Genomic DNA, 19759 nt, shown 5'->3' with positions numbered 1-19759 from the left:
TGGGCTGTTACATCTATCTACCGAATTTCATACTTGTACGTGAAATGTAGCACGAAGGGCGCTTAATTGAAATTTTGTAGGTGATGCTATCGAGCCATTTTGCCACACCTAATTCTGAAACCCATATCAGACGTAAATTTTCACTACTTCTGACACGTGTTCAAAGTTTCATGAGTTTGAGCATGTTTAGGCCCTCAAAAATGCGATTCATTTTGAACAAGAATTGGCCGAGCAATTACAATAGGGTCCTCACACCATCTGTGTTCGGGCACTAATTACATAAATATACATTAACATTATTTATATTGTCCACTCATTCTCATATTATCATATCAACAGACAGACCAGGGTTAAGCAGAACCATATAAGAGAGTCTGTCATGAGAAATTATTTCAGCAGAACTTCAGCAGTTTGCTGGGTAGAAAATTGCTTTTTCTGCAGAACATAGCTTAAGGACTTGAGGGTGAAAAACTGATGCTGACTTATCTTACCTGTTGTGATCCATCTCCGTTGACGATGTTGGCCGGGTGCGGAGGGGGCGGCGGGGAGGTGAGCATTGGGACGTCTGGGCTGAGCAACTGGCCGGACTCCAGTGGGGAGGTGTGTTCAGCCATGACTCCCTCATCCACACTACAGAAGAGGCACTGCTTGCTCCTGAAACCACAAGGGATTTAATCAATAATTAAATTTTGCCATTAAAAAACACTCTTTCAGAATCGCCACAATGACTGCATGCATGTTACGCGTATATTTCAAATATTACAATTATGAAATAATTTCAGGCAAACATGAAAATTTACATATGAGATTTTAGCTAGATTTGGACAACATATCTTTTATGGAAAGCTATACTATCCATTACCCTATCTACCATCCATAATCCATTACCCCTAAGCTTCAGGACCAATCTTTTCTTGCACTGTTTGTGCTACAGTATATGGCACTTCAAACTGTGCAACTTAAACTTAATAAAGGAGAGGTGTGATGTTACTTTAAGAGATCAAACATACAATTTACCTTAAAAAAAAAAAAAAAAGAAAAAAAAAAGTCAATTTTTAAAGTAAATTTTTTTAATGGAAAGAAGTATCATTCTCACTAAGGCTGCATTTATTTCATTATAAATACAGTAAAAACAGGAATACTGTGAAATATTATTCCAATTTAAAATATCTATTCTTGGTTTTATTATATTATATTAAAATATTATTTACTCCAGTGATGGAGAAGCTGAATTTTCAGCAGCCAATCTAGTCTTCAGTGTCACATTATATTATTATTAATACTATTTTTTGTGGAAACCATGATACATTTTTTGGATTCTTTGATGAATAGAAAGTTTGAAAGAAAAGCACATATTTGAAGCTTTTTTCTTTCGTTACAAGTTAAATGTATTTACTGTGACTTTTGATCAATTTAACACACTCTCACTGAAAAAGTACAAATTTTTTCCTTTTCTTAAAAAAAAAAAAAAAAAAATACTGACCCCAAACTTTGGAACAGCAGTGCAAGTAATGTTCCCTATAAAGAACTCTGTAAACACCAGTTTAAAAACAGTGCTATATAAAGTTGGTGAGCCACTTAAATTACTTCTCCAAATCTTATTAGCATTTAAGAATAATTTCTTCCTTTGCTCATGAGGTCATTTTTAACCTTACACCCACAGTGGTATGGACATCCTTTAGGCTTGATTTTTAATTTCTCTGTTAAGTTTAAACATTCATGACTTTACGGGGGAAGTACAATAACAAAAAGACTAAGTATTTCCATTGATTAATTAGTAGCCTTGTACTTTAGATTTAATAGTCAGGCAGTTTAGAAAACTGTACTGTCTCCTCAGGGTCAGTCATGGTTTCGAACGTAGAGTGGGACGTCAAACACAATGCTTCTCACCACTTCTTTCTTATTTTAGAATTGTGCGTAAGAGAAAATATGAACTATTTTAGCTTCATTCATTGTATTCAGGGACTCTTTGACCTGTCTGGGTGCAAAGCAGCAGTGGAATGAAAATGCGCCATTTGTTCCCTGCCACGTCCGCATGCACGCACTCCAAAACGAATTCAAATGGACTAATCAACTCATAGTATGGAGTACAGCCTGGTGTGAGGCATGCGCGCTCTCTCTCTCTCTCTCTCTCCTATGTATCAGACCCGCAATGAGTCACAAGCAGAAGGTAACAAGGAGGAAATGACATGTGTCCTTGAAGCTCATTAGTATCTAGCGCATGCGTTCTAACTGGCCGCAGCGATCAGCCTAATCCGTTAGCTAGTCCCCTACTTAAACCCACACAAAGGGGTGATGCTCAATAAGACGAATCCTACGAAGACTTAACAAACCGCTTTTCAGCAGACACAGGCTTTAGGAAGATGGGCAAATGAAGCATTAAATTTTTTTAAGCATTAAAAAAATCATTTAATTCAATTGTGCTTTGTGCAACACGTTTGGTACTTCCCTTGCGAGTCAATGCTTCAGTAAGGTATTGGAGTCATCATCCCACACCATATTTGGTATGAATTGATCTTAAAACATCAAAAGAGGTTTGCCATTATCAATCAGACTTCCAGGACTTGCCTGGCAGATGTTAAAAAGGACAGACTATCCCACCGACTTCAATTGAAGGAGGGACCAATCATATCTAGAGTGAGGAATATCATAGAAATTTGGGGGTTAGCTCTTTTGACTTGAGTCAGTCAGCAACCACTCATGACAATATAGTAATTATGTAACAACATGCTAACAACCACTCAAAACACCTTAGCAAGTGCATAGCAACTCTGGCGAACCCCCTCAACACTCCAGTATTGTGGTGGACCATTTTGTACAGGTAAATGTACAAATTTTCATCAAAAAAATATAACTGTATAGCTAGAGATATATATTTTTTTTAACACCTTTATTATTTCAGTTCAGTATTATTATTATTATTATTTTTTATTATTATTATTATTATTTTTTATTATTATTATTATTATTATTATTATTATATTTACTTTATTAGTAAAAATAGTATATTTGCATTTTTAAAAAAAAAATATTTATAAATATATAAAAACCTGCTTATTCCTGAAAAACTTCTGGCACTCTTTATTTATTTCTTTATTCTGTTTTTTTTTTATTTTTTTTTTTATTGCTTATAAAAATGTAATTATTTTAAAAATGTATTTAAAATTGTAAAATTTAATCATTTAAATACTTGTTAATTATTAACTTCTTTATTTTTTTAACAAGTGTTATTGGTACCCCTAGAAATTCTTATGAGTAAAATATCTCTTAAGTATATTCCCAGTCATATTTACATTTTATCATCACACCAGGGTGATCATGAACATGAAATTGTCCAGCCATGACTTCCTGATCCACAGGAGTATAAACATGAAACACAAAGGCCAAATTTCCTTAATCATTCATCACAATGAGTAAAACCTAAGAATATAGTTCTGATGTGCAGCAAAAGATTGTTGAGCTTCACAAAATAGAAAGCGGCTGTAAGAAAATAGCTAACAATAACATAATTTCCGCTATCAGGGCAATAATTAAGGAGTTCTAATCAACTAAAGATGTTACAAATCTGCCTGGAAGAGGACGTGTATCTAAATCGTCCTAATGCGCGGTGAGGAGGAAAGTTTGAGTGACCAAAGACTCTCCAAGGATCACAGCTGGAGAATTGCAGAAATTAGTTGAGTCTTGAGTCTCAAAGCCTAAAAAAAATAATAATAATAATAATTATCAAACAGAACCTACATCCCCACAAGTTGTTCGGGAGGGTTTCAAGAAAAATCCTCTCTCTCATCCAGAAACAATCTCCAGCATATTCAGTTGTCAGACAAGACTGGAACTTCAAACTGGACCGGCTTCTATGGCCAGATGAAACTTGATTGAATGATGAAAATGATTGAATAAAAGGGTGCCAATAATTGTGGCCAACGTGTTTTGGAGAAAAATATTTATTTCATAATGATGTTATGAAATAAACATCCCCTCCTTTTGATCTTTCATTTTTTAATAATTCTTTAGATATCAAAACTGACATCAAGCATCTGGTATTGGTATGGGGACTAGTGAAATTCTGCGATTGCTACAACCCTTGAACATATTTGAAGCCCCAATGATTTAACAGGTAATTCCAGTGCACAACTGTTGAGTAACAAAGAAAAGAGAAGTTTGGCAAGATGGCGAGAAGGTGGTAGTCAGCACTCACTCTCTCTGAGCGCAACAGTTTGAGTGCTTTCCGCGGTCTAATTCCTCTTCTCAGCAAGAGAGCAGATGACGCCAACAGTGGAGCACGGCCTAAGGGTGCAAATCTGTTCTAGGAGGGGCAAAAGGTCAGACACTGGAGGTGATGGCTTCCTATTAGGAGGTGTAACGAGAAGATTGGGGGGAGGAGTGTCAAATGACGGCCCTTCACATTCATGGGAACTGTAATTGTTTCAAGTGATTATGTGGCGAACACCTCCAACCTCTTCTGAGAGCACAAAAAGGAGCTCTCTGTGAATTGGTAGTACCTGAAAATGATAAACCGATGGCATTTCATCAGCAGGAAGTGTGGGGGAGGAGGGAATGACTTCATAGATTAGACTATAACACTCTTTCATTTGATTCTGGTCACCATTACATATGAAAACCAATTTTCATGCATAGTATTGTTTATCATCCATGCCTACAGGGGAAACAGCTGGAAATTTCTAGGGGAAATTAACAATGACAAACAAGATTTTTATACTTTCTGAAGAAAAACTTTTCATCAAACTTTTCATCATCACTGATGGAAAGTAAGGGCATTGTAGGAAGTTGTCTGACTATGTGCTAAAATATTTAAGCCTAAATGCAATTTGGATTACACAGTTTTAACAAACTAATAAACTTAATGTGATGCATATTAGTCAGTGATACATAAATGAAAGATTTGTGCACTCAAAAATCATGACATGTTAATAGGGGTGTAACAGATCGTGGTTGATTCGTATGGCCCCGTGGTTAAAAAGTATATACATTTTTATTTTGTTTAGAAAATGACTGATCATTTTGCTAGATAAGACCCTTATTGCTCGTTTGGAATTGCATAGAGCACTTTGAAGCTGCAATGAAAATGCAATTTGGACCTTCAACCCGGTGAACCCCACTGAAGTCCACTATATGGAAAAGAATCCTGGAATGTTTTCCTCAAAAACCTTAATTTCTTTTCAGCTGAAGAAAGACAGACATGAACATCTTGGATGACATGGGGGTGAGTAAATTATCAGGAAATTTTCATTCAGAAACGAACTAATCCTTTAAGTGAACTTAAATAGTTGAGAAAGAAAATGGATGGGTGTCACTATATTTGTTTTTTTCGAGTGTTGCTAAGGGCTTCTGGGTGCTTACTTGCCCAAGTAAAAAGAGACCGCTATAAAAGAAGTCACTATAATATCCTGGTCCCTAAATACTAAATAAAACTAATACTAATAATTAATAAATAATAATAAATACTAATAAATGTTAAACATGCTAGACGGACATTGCATGTTTTCTCCTATTCGAGACCATTCAACACGCGTCTGTGTGTCTAAAAACGCAGGACAATGGGAAGTGGAAAACTAAGGTGTCAAGATGAGTTTTTTTTAAAAGTTAAACTGCGTTTTTAGAACGTTGTTTCCTGTGCTCGATACGAGCACACCAGTCAAAAACATCCATCTAGCGCGTTTACATAGAATGCTTTTTTCCTTTCTACCGTGCCACTTTTCCATTGGTTTTCTATGTTTATTGATACAGCCAACAACAGAACATTTAGACTGTTTATCACGTAGCTGAGTAGCTGAGACAGTCGTGTTTCCACTCTAGCGAGGAGATAAACATAGCAGACTGTGTGCAACTCACTCAGGGAGGATCCAAGCTAGTAGGTCAGATTCAGTCACCAGTTGTGGGCGAAGCCTGTTCCATTGTGACGTCACATTGGGTAGAAAACGCGAATGACTCACACACTCACACACATTTATATTCAAACACCTTGTAAAAGTGAAATTTGCATAATAGGTCCCCTTTAATTCAAATATGACATATAAAAAATAAAAAATGTGATTACAACGGTGAGGCTCAGAGGGGAAAATCCAATTTGGTGTGTGGGAGAGCGAGGAACTTCCAAAGTTTCTGTAGCCTTTCTGATTTTGTTTTGAACGAGAGGTGACATTTCATGGTAAGGGATTAAAATACCTCTTAAGAATGTCATAATTAGAATTTTTCTTATTAAATGCAGCCAAAAAAAAAAAAAAAAAAAAAAAGGTGAAGGTTTTGCCATGCAATACATTATCATCAGCACTGAACTGAACAGTGTGTTTACATGCATGATATTAGAATGATTATGCTTAAACCGCAAATAAGTCATGGGATCACTTTAAAGGGACAGTTCACCAAACAATTCTGCCATCATTTTTTCACCCTTATGTCACTGGAAAACTGCATGACTTACTTTCTTCTGTGGAACATAAAAGAAGAACTGCTTTAACTCAGGAAATGACCATGACTGGCATGTCAAAATAAGTCATTTCATTTCTTTGTTTCTTATTTTACTACTGAATGTTTATTAGCCTTGAGTAATTGAACCAGAGACAATTTTAACTGTTGTTTATTTGAATACATTTTAAAATGTAATTTATTCCTGTGATCAAAGCTACATTTTCAGCAACATTAATCTAGTCTTCATAGTCACATTATTCTTCAGAAATCAGTCTAATATGCTGATTTGCTGCTTAAGAAACAAACTTATTAGTACTAATGTTGAAAACGGTTGCACTGCAAATAATTAAAAAATAAATCGTACTGACCCCAAACTTTTAAACAGTACTGCATATTTAGACAGATTTAAATTGTAGTCACATCAGCAATGACTACAGAAATTTCGGTACAAACTCTATTAATGGATGGCACCAATTGTAGCCATTTGATGCTGAATATTTTTGATGGAAGGAAAAAATAGTAGTGACCAGAGAGAGTTGGCAGGGGTGATGTTAACGCACATTACGATGCACTTTAAATCAAAACACTTACAACTAGTTGCTTAGTTTGGTTTTGTACATTCTTTACAGACTGTCACTACCTGAATAATTTGTGGGTGAGTTTGGTTGTAGAATGCATTTGTCACTCTGTGCGAACCAAACAGGATTTGTGGTGTGTTGTCGTAATGATCGTATTTGCGACTTGAGTGCACATGAACCATAAAGTCGTAATTACTGGTGGGAAATGACTTGGGGGCGTTGAGGGCGTGTCGATTACAGAATTACTAGGGAAGCAAATTGGTATTGATTATAATAATAAGTTGTAGTTGTGAATGTTGACTGAATAATTTAGGTTGCACTACCATTGACGAAGAAGACCTTGCAAGAAAACAGTAGTTATGTAGCAGGTTTGAGGAGACAGACTACATTTCCCATCATTCTCTGAGGCTACACAGGAATGATAAAATACACAGATAAAGTATGAATTACACGCCTAATGCACATCATTTGTGCTTTATTTTGTTGCATTAGTGCTAAAATGTTTCCTGTTTTAGCCGGGAAGTGAAAAAGAGAGAGAGGAAAAATAGAATACTGCCTAGCATAGCCTTTTTATTATGGGCAAAATAACTTGAACAAACATCACGTCATAGTTATCAAGATGTCTGAACCTGTAAGCAAGAACAGGAGAACTTAGAAGGTGCACCATATTTAACTGCAGTGTGCACACAGCTACTGAAACCTTGAAATCAAGATCATGACTGAAGAGGAAAAATTAGGCAAAGACAAAGCATCAAGCATGACAACATCTGCCTTTCAGTTAAAAGAAAAACATTCTTTTTCTTTTAACTGAAGAATGAATCAGAAAGTCCCTTGTGCAGATGCCAGAATGAAATGTAAATGATCGGACCAGAAATTACAGAAAAAAAAAAAAAAAAAAAAAAAAAGATATTGTGGCCAAAAAATAAGAATTTGTTCCTACTACAGACAATTCGTGGTCAAGTTTTATTAATTTGTTGCATAGTTTTAGTGTAAATTTGGTAAAAATCCAATTTAATTATGACTTCAAAAGAAGCTTTTCATCTTTTTTTTAGGTCATGAAGCTAGTTTTGCAATATGTTTAAAAAAAAAAAAAAAATTAAAAATTCCGCACTAGAAATTGACACCAAAACAATACAAAACTTTTAAGAACTACACAAGGCAGGTGCATTTAGCCTCAAGTGCAAGACATTCCCACGAATTTATAATAAAATCTGACAAAATGTCAGCCTATCAGATGTTCTTGCAAATGAACTTTGTGATTGTGAGTCAACATTTCAGTTTCAGTGGTTAGAACATGAGTTTTCGAATTGTCCAAACCGGGTAGTTTCAGTCACAGTTTGCCTTGCACAGCTGTACAGCTGCAGCTGATAATTTTTTAGTCCCACCACAAACCACTTGTAATGCAAACGGGGACCAGTGCAATTCTCATCTTCTGACTAAATGGGATATAAATGGCTTAGAAAGTCATTGTGAGTGTCCTTAAATTGGATTTGAAAAATCCAGTGGTTTTCCTAGAGGCTTCATAAAGCTTGTGCGACCGCCACAATTACAACATTCTGCATCATTAAAGGACAACAAAAGATCGGAAAATGCTAAACTAACTCAAGTGAACAGTAGGGATGGGGATCGCCAGAGGCCCCACGATATGATATCACGATTCTTAAGCCACGACACATTATTATAGTGATTTTAAAGGTTATGCTGAGTATTGCAACAACATATATTAAAGTATATTATGATTTATTACCTTTTTTCAACTGCAAATGTTCCAAACTTTGTCTACATATGTTCTTATCTAATAATAAGAAGTTCTCAGTCTGTTCATTTCACATCATATTAGGCTTGCTATAGTAGTCGGTGTTACCAGTGTTCGGCCCTACAATGATTCCATTACTTGGCCACTGCGCCACTGTCGTTTTGCATTTTTTATAGAAATAAAAACCATTTAGTTCAGTTGGACAATGGATACAGCTAAAAACTGAGTGTCTGCTCTGCACCATACAGCACGAGCTGCAGAGTCGCAGCAGGAGTCAGATTTCACTGATCACGTGATGAGTGTAAGGAGAGATGACTGACAAGAGGATTTGGTGTGCAACAGATCCTGAGCATCACTGGCAAATATCTTCTAAAATGTGTGGTCCGTACAGCCGCTCCCTATACACAGAGTACGTTTGATGGCGAATTTGAAAATGTGATCACAAAAGTAAAAAGCAACCGCACATTCAAAAGTGATTTCAATACCCCGCATACTGATAGTGGCTCCCTGATGCCTGCAAATTATGTACAATCCCAGTATATACAATTTTATTTCAAAAGAGTATTGCCTGTTGGCTGTTTTAAGCATCCCTTATCACCCTCTCATAACATTAAATACGTTTGACTGCTGCTGCTGTCTTTCTTGTCAAACATGTATTATGACATTATGTAGACAGTTTCCTTCTAAAGGCCCGGGTATACTTCATTTTCCGCGTTCCGCTTTAGTGTCTGCATAGCCATCAATGTATACTCAACCACAAATTAAGGCTGCATGATATTGGAAAAAACTGACATTGCGATATTTGTTTTTCTGCGATATATTTTGGGATATAAAAATATATATAATATAAATATAATAAATAGCGCTTTATGTTTTTCAGGCAAGTCTAATAGTATTCAGGTACAGAAACTGAATTAGGGTTGGGCGATGTCTACCAAATTGGCATCAGACGAAGTCTACAGTGAAACATCGCTATGGACGATGGCATCGTCTATCGGCTCAACCCTAAACTTAATAATCAAATGTAAAATAACACCACATAGTCTTCACTGTATAAATTAAACAATCTTTATTAAAGCTACAAAAGGAGCTTTTTTCTTTGGCCATATCAGCAGCCATATCACCCTGTAACCCAAGACTGGTTGCCCACTGAGCCTGTTTAGTACCTGGAAGGGAGACCTCCTGGGAAAACTAGGTTGCTGGAAGAGGTGTTAGTGAGGCCAGCAGGGGGTGCTCACACTGTGGTCTGTGTGGGTCCTAGCACCCCAGTATAGTGATGGGGACGCTATACTGTCAAAAAGCACCATCCTTCGGATGAGACGCTAAACTGAGGTCCTGACTCTCTGTGGTCATTAAAAAAAGTCCCAGGATGTCCTTCGAAAGAGTAGGGGTTTACCCCGGCATCCTGGCCCAATTTACCCACTGGCCTTTGTCCTTCATGGCCTCCTAATCATCCCTATATATACTGATTGGCTTCATCACTCTGTCTCCTCTCCACCAATAAGCTGGTGTGTGGTGGGCGCTCTGGCGCAATATGGCTGCCGTCGCATCATCCAGGTGGATGCTGCACATTGGTGGAGGTTGAGAAGATTCCCCCTTCCATGTAAAGAGCTTTGAGTACCCAGAAAAGCACTATATAAATATAACGAATCATTATTATTATTATTATTATTATTATTATTTTGGATTTTGTTGTTTGATTAACATTAATGACACAGACAGCAGCGAGTATATTAGGCTACTGTCACTTTAAGAGCTAATGCACAGATCCAATACAATGATAAACATCCATATGTGACTGTTTACAAGGACACTCACTGTCAATTCGGATAGTTTAACATTATTTATTATTAAATCGCTTGAATGTTTAAACTGATAGGACCTAAAAGACATGAAATTATGATAAATTTTCACTCTATGATGGTTAAACGTTGCAATTAATCTGAGAATCACGTTTCGAACCGTGGTGTCTGGTCCGTACTGGCATAACTACGATCCCCATTCTTGACATTGCACATCCTGAGATGTGACTATCGCGGATGCACACATCACGATATCGATGCTAAAACAATATATTGTGCAGCCTTACAGGAGATGTGCAGGAGATGACAAGTCTTACACATGTGCAGTGCAATTGTTTTTTTATATTCTACCAGGCGTCAGCAGGCAGAACGGAGTTGTGTCATTTATGCTGCACTCACGGCATGTTGTAATTACCGTAAGCATGAGATGAGAACCTGTGACGTTCTACTCAGAGCTGTTTATGTCCTCAGACCCAGATTTATGCGTTTCTATGGCAACACTATCAAAGCCAAAATTAATCTGCAGCGGTCAGGTGGTACAAGTAGGAAAATTCTTACAAGCTGTAATTACGAGTTCTACAAGGACATACTAGTCGGAATCTCGTAATTATGGTAATTACCACATAGCGTGAATGTCACAGCACACATCTGACTAGCAGTATACAGACGTGGTGTTACGCCATTTGCGATTCGAATTAACAGTTATATAGCCTTCATTGAGCGGTCCATGTTCAGAAATATGCGAAAACACACAAGCTGAGAGAGAGAGAGAGAGAGAGAGAGAGAGAGAGAGAGAGAGAGAGAGAGAGAGAGAGAGAGAGAGAGAGAGAGAGAGAGAGAGAGAGAGAGAGAGAGAGAGAGAGAGAGAGAGAAATGCATAGCTCTGATTTACTCACACTGTGAAACTACAGTATGAAATAAAGATTTCCCATTATTATTATTTCCTACATTATAAGTGGAGAACTTGCATTAAAATTATGAACAATACTCGCAATCCCAAGCTGAAATTCAAGCCCTGAAAACATCAATACTTCACGTCCGTGTAGTGATACAATATCCTCAAGCAAAATATCACAATACTACTCAATACTTTTGGCATGTAGATGTCTTCAGGCCAGGGCCCTTATCAAACGTGAAGTCTGAGGCAGATTGGACATTCTATGCTTGAGTTACAACAACTTCCTGTTTCCATGACGATAATAGCATGCTTTAGCAGTCAGCTAAGTGTTGCTAGCATGTTTTAGAATGTTTGTAGCACCCCTGTCATGTAGATGTGTTCAGGGCATGACTCTTCTCAAACATGTGAAGTCTGAGGCAGATCGGACATTTGCCTTGTCCAAATACCCACACTTGTGATCTTGGCCACTTGAGAGCACGTGCACGCGACAGGAAGTAAGTGCGCAAGACTGTCCTGTCTCTTAAAAATGCCAAAGTGCAGTGCCCTTAACGCACACTAAACCCACACTCTCTCAAATACCGCTTTGGATCAGTATTCGAGGCTAAGCGTATCCCATCATGCATTTAGGAACGTTAGGGAACTCGCATGCCCCAAAATCGCGAGATGTCAATGAAAAGATTAAATGAAAAGTTAAATTAATTAGATATTACATATAATTTGGTAGTAAAACAAAGTTTTGCACATTTTATTGGTGCAAAGATGAGTAGGCTATGTTTATTTTGTACAACATTTGCAACTGCTTTTTATAACGTAATTAAAAGCACCACAATTTTAATATTGTGTCTTCTGTTAGTTACATAGCGACCACTGAACAGACATTTAGAAGTTTATTTTAAAATGCAAAGTATTGAAAATAATAATTAAAAAAAAAACCTCTGTAAACACTTGCATTTTTTAGCAACACTATAAATGTGTCCCATCAGGTAATCAAAAGCTCTACACACCACTTGCAATCTTCACACCTACTTGAACACTTGAGCCAAATACAGGAAATACGTCATGTAAGTAGACAAGTGGTCAAGTGCAAAGACTGCAAGTGTGGGTATTTAGACAGGGCAAACGTATGCCATGCCTGAGTTACAATAACTTTGTTTCATAGCGTTAATTGCATACATTAGCACTTAGCCAAGTGTTGCATGATTTAATGTGTTTCTAGCATGTTTGGTACTTTCAGGGAGTGAATTACAGTGTAAAGCATGCCATTTCCTGTTGCCACCAGGTGGCGCTATGACTAACTGAATATTGGCATGTAGATGTCTTCAGGTCAGGACTCTAATAAAACATGTGAAGTTTGGGGCAGATCGGACATTGTATGCCTGACTTACAACAGCTTCCTGTTTCATGGCAAAACATCAGACTTTGTCAGGCCGCCACGGACACGCCGTTCAAACAAAAACTAGATTTTCGCAATTTAACGTCACAATGGCCTTTAGATTAGACTGATCATATATGATGTTGATTTAATTAAAGCTCTAGGAGGAGTTTGTTAAAGTACAACTTCTGGAAATGGCAAAAACTGCAAAAATTTTGCTGAGAAAATTAAAAATCTCTCACTTCATGTTGGGTTTTCAGATTTTGGACCAAGGGACTTTTTTGTAGGTATTGGGTATATGTGTCTACCGAATTTCATACCTGTACATGAAACATAGCGTTAAGGGCGCTTAATTGAAATTTTGTAGGTGACGCTATCGAGCCATTTTGCCACACCTAATTCTGAAACCCATATCAGACGTAAATTTTCACCACTTCTTACACGTGTGCAAAGTTTCATGAGTTTTTGAGCATATTTAGGCCCTCAAAACTGCGATTAATTTCAGAGAAGAATAATTGGCCAAGCAATCACAATTGGGTCATCACACCATCGGTGCTCGGGCCCTAAAAATATCCACATTTCCTCAGAATCCAGATTTTATGCACACAGTGTCCACGATAAAAGAAAGACAAGTTTGCTCTTGCTGTGATGGATCATAGATCGGTATCTAAGCACTGATGCATGACATACATGCTGTGATTGACAGCTGAAAAAGGAAGCATGCATGCCCTAAAGCTGTGGGGGATTTAATGAACAACATGATTTTAAAGTTGCATGTAGATAAGATTCCATTACAAACGCAAGCATGTTCCAAATAAATAAAAAGAGACATTTGGAAATGAAATAACCTGTTAATGAGGACACTATAATATTTTAGGGAAAAGTGCAGGCTCATTCAAAACAAAATAAGCAAATGTAGCACAGCATGAAGGGCTAAAACAAGCAATGATGTTTGCATAGTTATTAGCCATGGCTCTATTAATAAATAACCAAGTGTCCTGCAGTGCAGTGAAGGAAAACTCTAGCTGTAAAATAGCCTCTGTTCTAGTTATTTGTGAAAGAAAACTAATTAAAAGCTAGTGAAAGTTTTAGAATTATGTAAAAAAAAAAATTCTTAGTTATGTCAAAGACATTTTGTCTATCATAAAACCTTCATTTTCTTTATTAATTAAAGGGGTCATGACATGAGAAATAAAATTTTCTTTTCCCATTTCTTTTTTTTTTTTTTTTTTTTTTTTTTTTTTTTTTTTACACACACAAGAGGTCTTTGTACCATTAAAACATCCTGCAAGTTTCTTATCTTAAAACATCCACCTCATTAAACAGCATTTATTTTATCAAGCACCAAAAACATCTCATTTGGATATTGTGGGATCTGTAACGTCACACAGGTATATACATTTGCATAAGACTGCCTCTAGATCAAGACATCGACAGATAGTTTTACATTATCGCACCATAGGACCTGCCCACTGGCATTCAGTTACTTAACAGCTGACACCTGTCTACACAGCGTTGTGTCAAAAGCGAAATATACTATTAAAATCACTGACGCTGTCCACAATGGATACAGTATACAGACGCCCATTTAGTTTCTAGAGTACTCCACACGCTTTAGCTACTCCTGACAACAGGACAAATGGTTTAAACAGCCTATTTGCATCTGGGCTCTATGCTTGCATTTCTTTTTAGAAAGAATTTTTTTTAATTTAGGAGCACAGTCAAATTTGGGAGCACCTTCTGACCAATGACAGAAATTAACCTTCCCATTATGAGGCGATATTTGACTCCTTAGAATGACTTGCCGGAGAATTATTACTATTATTACCTTTGTAAGGGCATTTTTTCTAACCTTATTAAATGTGTCATTTTTTATGTCAAACTCATACATTTTTATTTATAAATTGAGTTAGAATAATAGTTAACACTTTACAATAAGGTTTCATTTGTTAACAATAGTTAATGTATTAACTAACATGAACTAACAATGAGCAATATATTTGTTATAGTATTTATTAATCTTTGTTAATGTTAGTTAATAAAAACACAGTTCATTGTTTGTTCATGTTCACTAATGTTAACAAATACAACTCTCTCTCTCCCAATACACACATATATATACATATATATATATATACACATATTACATTACATACACATACTATATTGCCAAAAGTTTTGGGACGCCTGCCTTTACGTGCACATGAACTTTAATCATCCCGTCCTTCGGATGAGACGTTAAACCGAGGTCCTGACTCTCTGTGGTCATTAAAAATCCCATGGCACTTCTCGTAAAGAGTAGGGGTATAACCCTGGTGTCTTGGCCAAATTCCCTCCATAGGTCCTTACCAATCACGGCCTCCTAATAATCCCCATCAATTGAATTGGCTCTTTCACTCTCTCTCCTCTCCACCTACAGCTGGTGTGTGGTGAGCGCACTGGCGCCGTTGTACTGTGGTTGCCGTCGCATCATCCAAGTGGATGCTGCACATTGGTGGTGGATGAGGAGAGACCCCTGATATGATTGTAAAGCGCTTTGGGTGTACAGTAGTACATAGGAAAGTGCTATATAAATGCCTCATTCATTCATTCATTCATTCATTAATGACATCCCATTCTTAAGCCGTAGGGTTTAATATGGAGTTGGCCCACCCCTTGCAGCTACAACAGCCTCAACTCTTCTGGGAAGGCTTTCCACAAGGTTTAGGAGTGTGTTTATGGGAATTTTTGACCTTTCTTCTAGCAGCACATTTGTGAGGTCAGGCAGTGATGTTGGCAAGAAGGCCTGGCTCACAGTCTCCGCTCTAATTCATCCCAAAGGTGTTCTATTGGGTTGAGGTCAGGACTCTGTTCCTCCACACCAAACTCGCTCATCCATGTCTTTATGGACCTTGCTTTGTGCGCAGTCATGTTGGAACAGGAAGGGGCCATCCCCAAACCAACAAAGACAAACAAAGTTGGGAGCATGAAATTGTCCAAAATGTCTTGGTATGCTGAAGCATTAAGAGTTCCTTTCAATGGAACTAAGGGCCAAGCCCAACCCCTGAAAAACAACCCCACACCATAATCCCCCCTCCACCAAACATTACACTTGGCACAATGCAGTCAGGCAAGTACCATTCTCCTGGCAACCGCCAAACCCAGACTCATCCATCGAATTGCCAGACAGAGAAGCGTGATTCGTCACTCCAGAGAACATGTCTCCACTGCTCTAGAGTCCAGTGGCGGCGTGCTTTACACCACTGCATCCGATGCTTTCCATTGCACTTGGTGATGTAAGGCTTGGATGCAGCTGCTCAGCCATGGAAACCTATTCCATGAAGCTCTCTACGCACTGTTCTTGAACGAATCTGAAGGCCATGAAGTTTGGAGATCTGTAGCTAATGACTCTGCAGAAAGTTGGCGACTTCTGCGCACTGTGCGCCTCAGCATGCGCTGACCCCGCTCTGTGATTTTACGTGGCCTACCACTTGGTGGCTGAGTTGCTGTTGTTCCCAATTTCTTCCCAATTTCTTCTACTTTGTTATAATACCACTAACAGTTGACCGTGAAATATTTAGTGGTGAGGAAATTTCACGAACGGATTTATTGCACAGGTGGCAACCTATCACGGTACTACGCTGGAATTCACTGAGCTCCTGAGAGCGACCCATTCTTTCACAAATGTTTGTAGAAGCAGTCTGCATGCCTTGATTTTATACACCTGTGGCCATGGAAGTGATTGCAACACCTGAATTCAATGATTTGGAGGGGTGTCCCAATACTTTTGGATATATATATATATATATATATATATATATATATATATATATATATATATATATATATATATATATATATATATATATATATATAAAATATATATATCACACACACACACACATATATATATACACACACACACACATATATATATATACATATATATATATACCCATACCCACACACATATATATATATATACACACATATATACATACATATATATTATATATACATATTTTATATATATATATATATATATATATATATATATATATATATATATAAAATGTGTATATATAATATATATGTATGTATATATGTGTGTATATATATATATATGTGTGTGGGTATGGGTATATATATATATATATATAGGCAATCAAAAAGTCAATATCGCTCGACCACTAGTCTGCTCTCTAATCGTTCTCACGCTTTACTTTGATGATCAATCTGCGCAGCGCCGCTTCAAGTCGAACAAACCTAACATGTTTGTTCAAAGCATTTGACTGCAATGTTTTGTAAACGAGGAACAGTGTAATGGAGAGTTCGCAAAGAAAATTTTATTGAAAGATAAAGCAGCCAGCTGTATTGGATAAGACAACAGCTATAAATGAATGTTTTATATGGATAATGTCATTGTAGATATGACATGTACAATAGTGGGTGGGCACTGGGCGTTGATACTGTGTCCTATGCAAAGATGTTAGCCAATCATAACAGTGGTCGTTTACTGAAAAGCCTTAAAGGAGCCACCCATTAAAAATGGATCATTTCAGACAGAGGGTCAGAATGAGGGTTGAAGATAATCTTTTTTGTGAATATTATATAACTTTTGTGTGTGTGCAAACTGTATTAACAATATAAGCAAACTTCAAAGAACACAATTTTTTTATTATTATTATTATTATTTAAAATACATTAAATAAATCTATATCATCGTGATCCCTTTTAAAAATAATAATACTAATTGTAGGTGGTGCACAATATTGCCAGGAAGGAATTACTGAACATTTCTGGCATCTGGTGGTAAACTGGAATATAACAGGGAATGAAGCTGGACTGAGTAGATTTTTAGAGGTAAAGTGTGTTTTTTTACAAGATACTTTCTATCTTAGTGTAATATGTAGAATAAACTATAAGAAAGACATTTATAAGCTGAATCCTGTTGCCCTTTCAAAACGCCACAATGCACTAAGCATCCCAATCAGTCCAAACAACAGCATGCATTTGGGGTGGGACTGTCTGTTTGTCCAACCAATGGAGGACAAGGGGATAATAATAATAATAATAATAATAATAATTGTTTTAACTCTGAATTTGATGACACTAGTGTTGCAGAAATGCACACTTAACCTTTAATAACAGAAGCCCAAACTACACGCAATACTACACAGTTCAGAGCAATAATTAGTCAATTAATTAAAAAATAAATAAAAAATTATTTGGTCAATAGTGCCTAAACTTAAAGGCTGATTTTAGGTCTTAAAACTGATGCAATGAGAAACTACTAGTTTACTAAAATTGATTATTAAAAAAAATGTAAACACCTTATATTAATCCAACTTGGAGGAGCACAATGAAAACAAAAAAGTGTCAGTGTGACTGTATCTCAAAACCTAGCGAGCTGTCTATCTAGAAAACGTTGTTGTTGAGTACCTCCGAGCATTTGAATCAAACATTTTTGGCCATCAACTTTCTAATAAAACATTTTAGACATTCAAAAAGAACATTTTTTGGGACTACAGACGAGTTCACAGGGAGTTCACCATCACAGGGAAATTCAAAAGTTCGAACCTAACATTTAGCCCCAAATCGAACTTTCAAATATAAAGATTTCGGAAACAGAAACGCAAGAACGTTCGAAACCAACTTTTTGTTATTAAAAGAGGTCTTCGAACTTTGTACCTAAACATGTTGGACATTTTAGGCGCAAAGTGAACGTTTAAATTGAACAATTTTGCTCACCATCACAGGCGCCCCTCCAACCGAACACTTTCAGAACATCATACATGCCGAAGAACGTTCGAACTTAACTTTATTAGATATCATAGATATGTAAACGCAGAAATATTTTTTTTATTTAACCAGACTATGAAGAGCAAACCTGCTGCACGCGCCCACGCTGCCCAAACATGCAGTCTAGCTAGAAGGCTCAGTAGTTTTAGAGACACGGCCAGAGTGTGTATAGTGACTGCAGCAGTATTTAATCTGCAGCTCTGCGATCAGATGGCGTTGACGTGTGCACTTCAGGCCCTACACGATTTCTTTCATATAGACTTTTAAACCATATACTGAATATGCCGATCATTGCACAAAAGTGGCTCAAAAGAGAGACCACTTACACAATCAAATCTACATGCGTGGAGTAAATAAACGCACATTCACTCTAGTAAACATGCAGTGCAAATGCATATTTAGTAAATCCAAATCATTTGCAAACGTGAATCGACTCACCAACAGCTCGTTCCGCTTTGTATATCTTATTCTCTCGATCACTCCTCTTCTTCGGGTTGGTGTGTATGTGTGGAGGCTTTTAAAGCACTAGGCCAGTGTGTGTGTATGTGTGTGTTATCTGGATCTCTCTATAAGCTACGTGGCTCTTTTGCACTTGAATATTACACCAGTTTACAGTCTCAACCCTTATCCACTCGCTTTTTCCAACGTCCGAAAACGTCCAGAGGTCGAGACAGATCACGATTTTCCAAAGCAAACAACTTTTCCCCGCAAGTGTTGTTAGTTTTCACGGCCACCTCCATCCATACCGAGCGCAGGCTCTTCAAGCGTCTGGTGGATAATCGCCATCATTTTCCGCTCAAGAATGTATACACACGTCACTGCGCATGCGTATCACAGCCGCGTCGAATTTCATTCCTTTCCTCTTTAGTTATGCAATATATGTTTTTTTTGTTTGTTTGTTTGTTTGTTTGTTTGTTTTGTTTTGTTTTTCAGACGTGTTGTTGACGGGGAAAATCGAAACTGACATAAAGGCTGCATAGAGTGTAAAATCTATATCTGGTTGAATTAGCTTCAGTGTTCTGTTATAAATAGGCTATGCCTATTACAATTATTTGTCATGGCACTAGAAAATTACTTGAAATTCAAATTTCACATGTCCGACTACCTGAAATGTATTTAGGGGTTTCAGTGTTCCTTATTGGAACC

General features: G+C 37.1%; 1 protein-coding gene across 2 annotated transcripts in view; it reads right to left on the bottom strand.

The window, feature by feature from the left end:
- The window catches only part of fndc3a (fibronectin type III domain containing 3A), a 98575-nt gene extending 79152 nt beyond the window's left edge, over nucleotides 1–19423 (bottom strand). For both annotated transcript variants that reach the window (XM_051863886.1, XM_051863888.1), the window contains exons 1-2: nucleotides 19052–19423; nucleotides 492–654 (exon numbers count right to left, since the gene is read on the bottom strand). In XM_051863886.1, coding sequence (XP_051719846.1) covers nucleotides 492–614 — 123 coding nt within the window. In that variant the 5' untranslated portion in view covers nucleotides 615–654; nucleotides 19052–19423. The remainder of the gene's footprint in view (nucleotides 1–491; nucleotides 655–19051) is intronic.
- Nucleotides 19424–19759: the final 336 nt, after the last annotated feature.

This window comes from Ctenopharyngodon idella, chromosome 15 (assembly GCF_019924925.1).
Source record: "Ctenopharyngodon idella isolate HZGC_01 chromosome 15, HZGC01, whole genome shotgun sequence".
Lineage (NCBI taxonomy): Eukaryota > Metazoa > Chordata > Actinopteri > Cypriniformes > Xenocyprididae > Ctenopharyngodon > Ctenopharyngodon idella.
The sequence above is the reverse complement of the archived record's forward strand: the minus strand, read 5'-3'. Positions and strand labels throughout refer to the sequence as shown.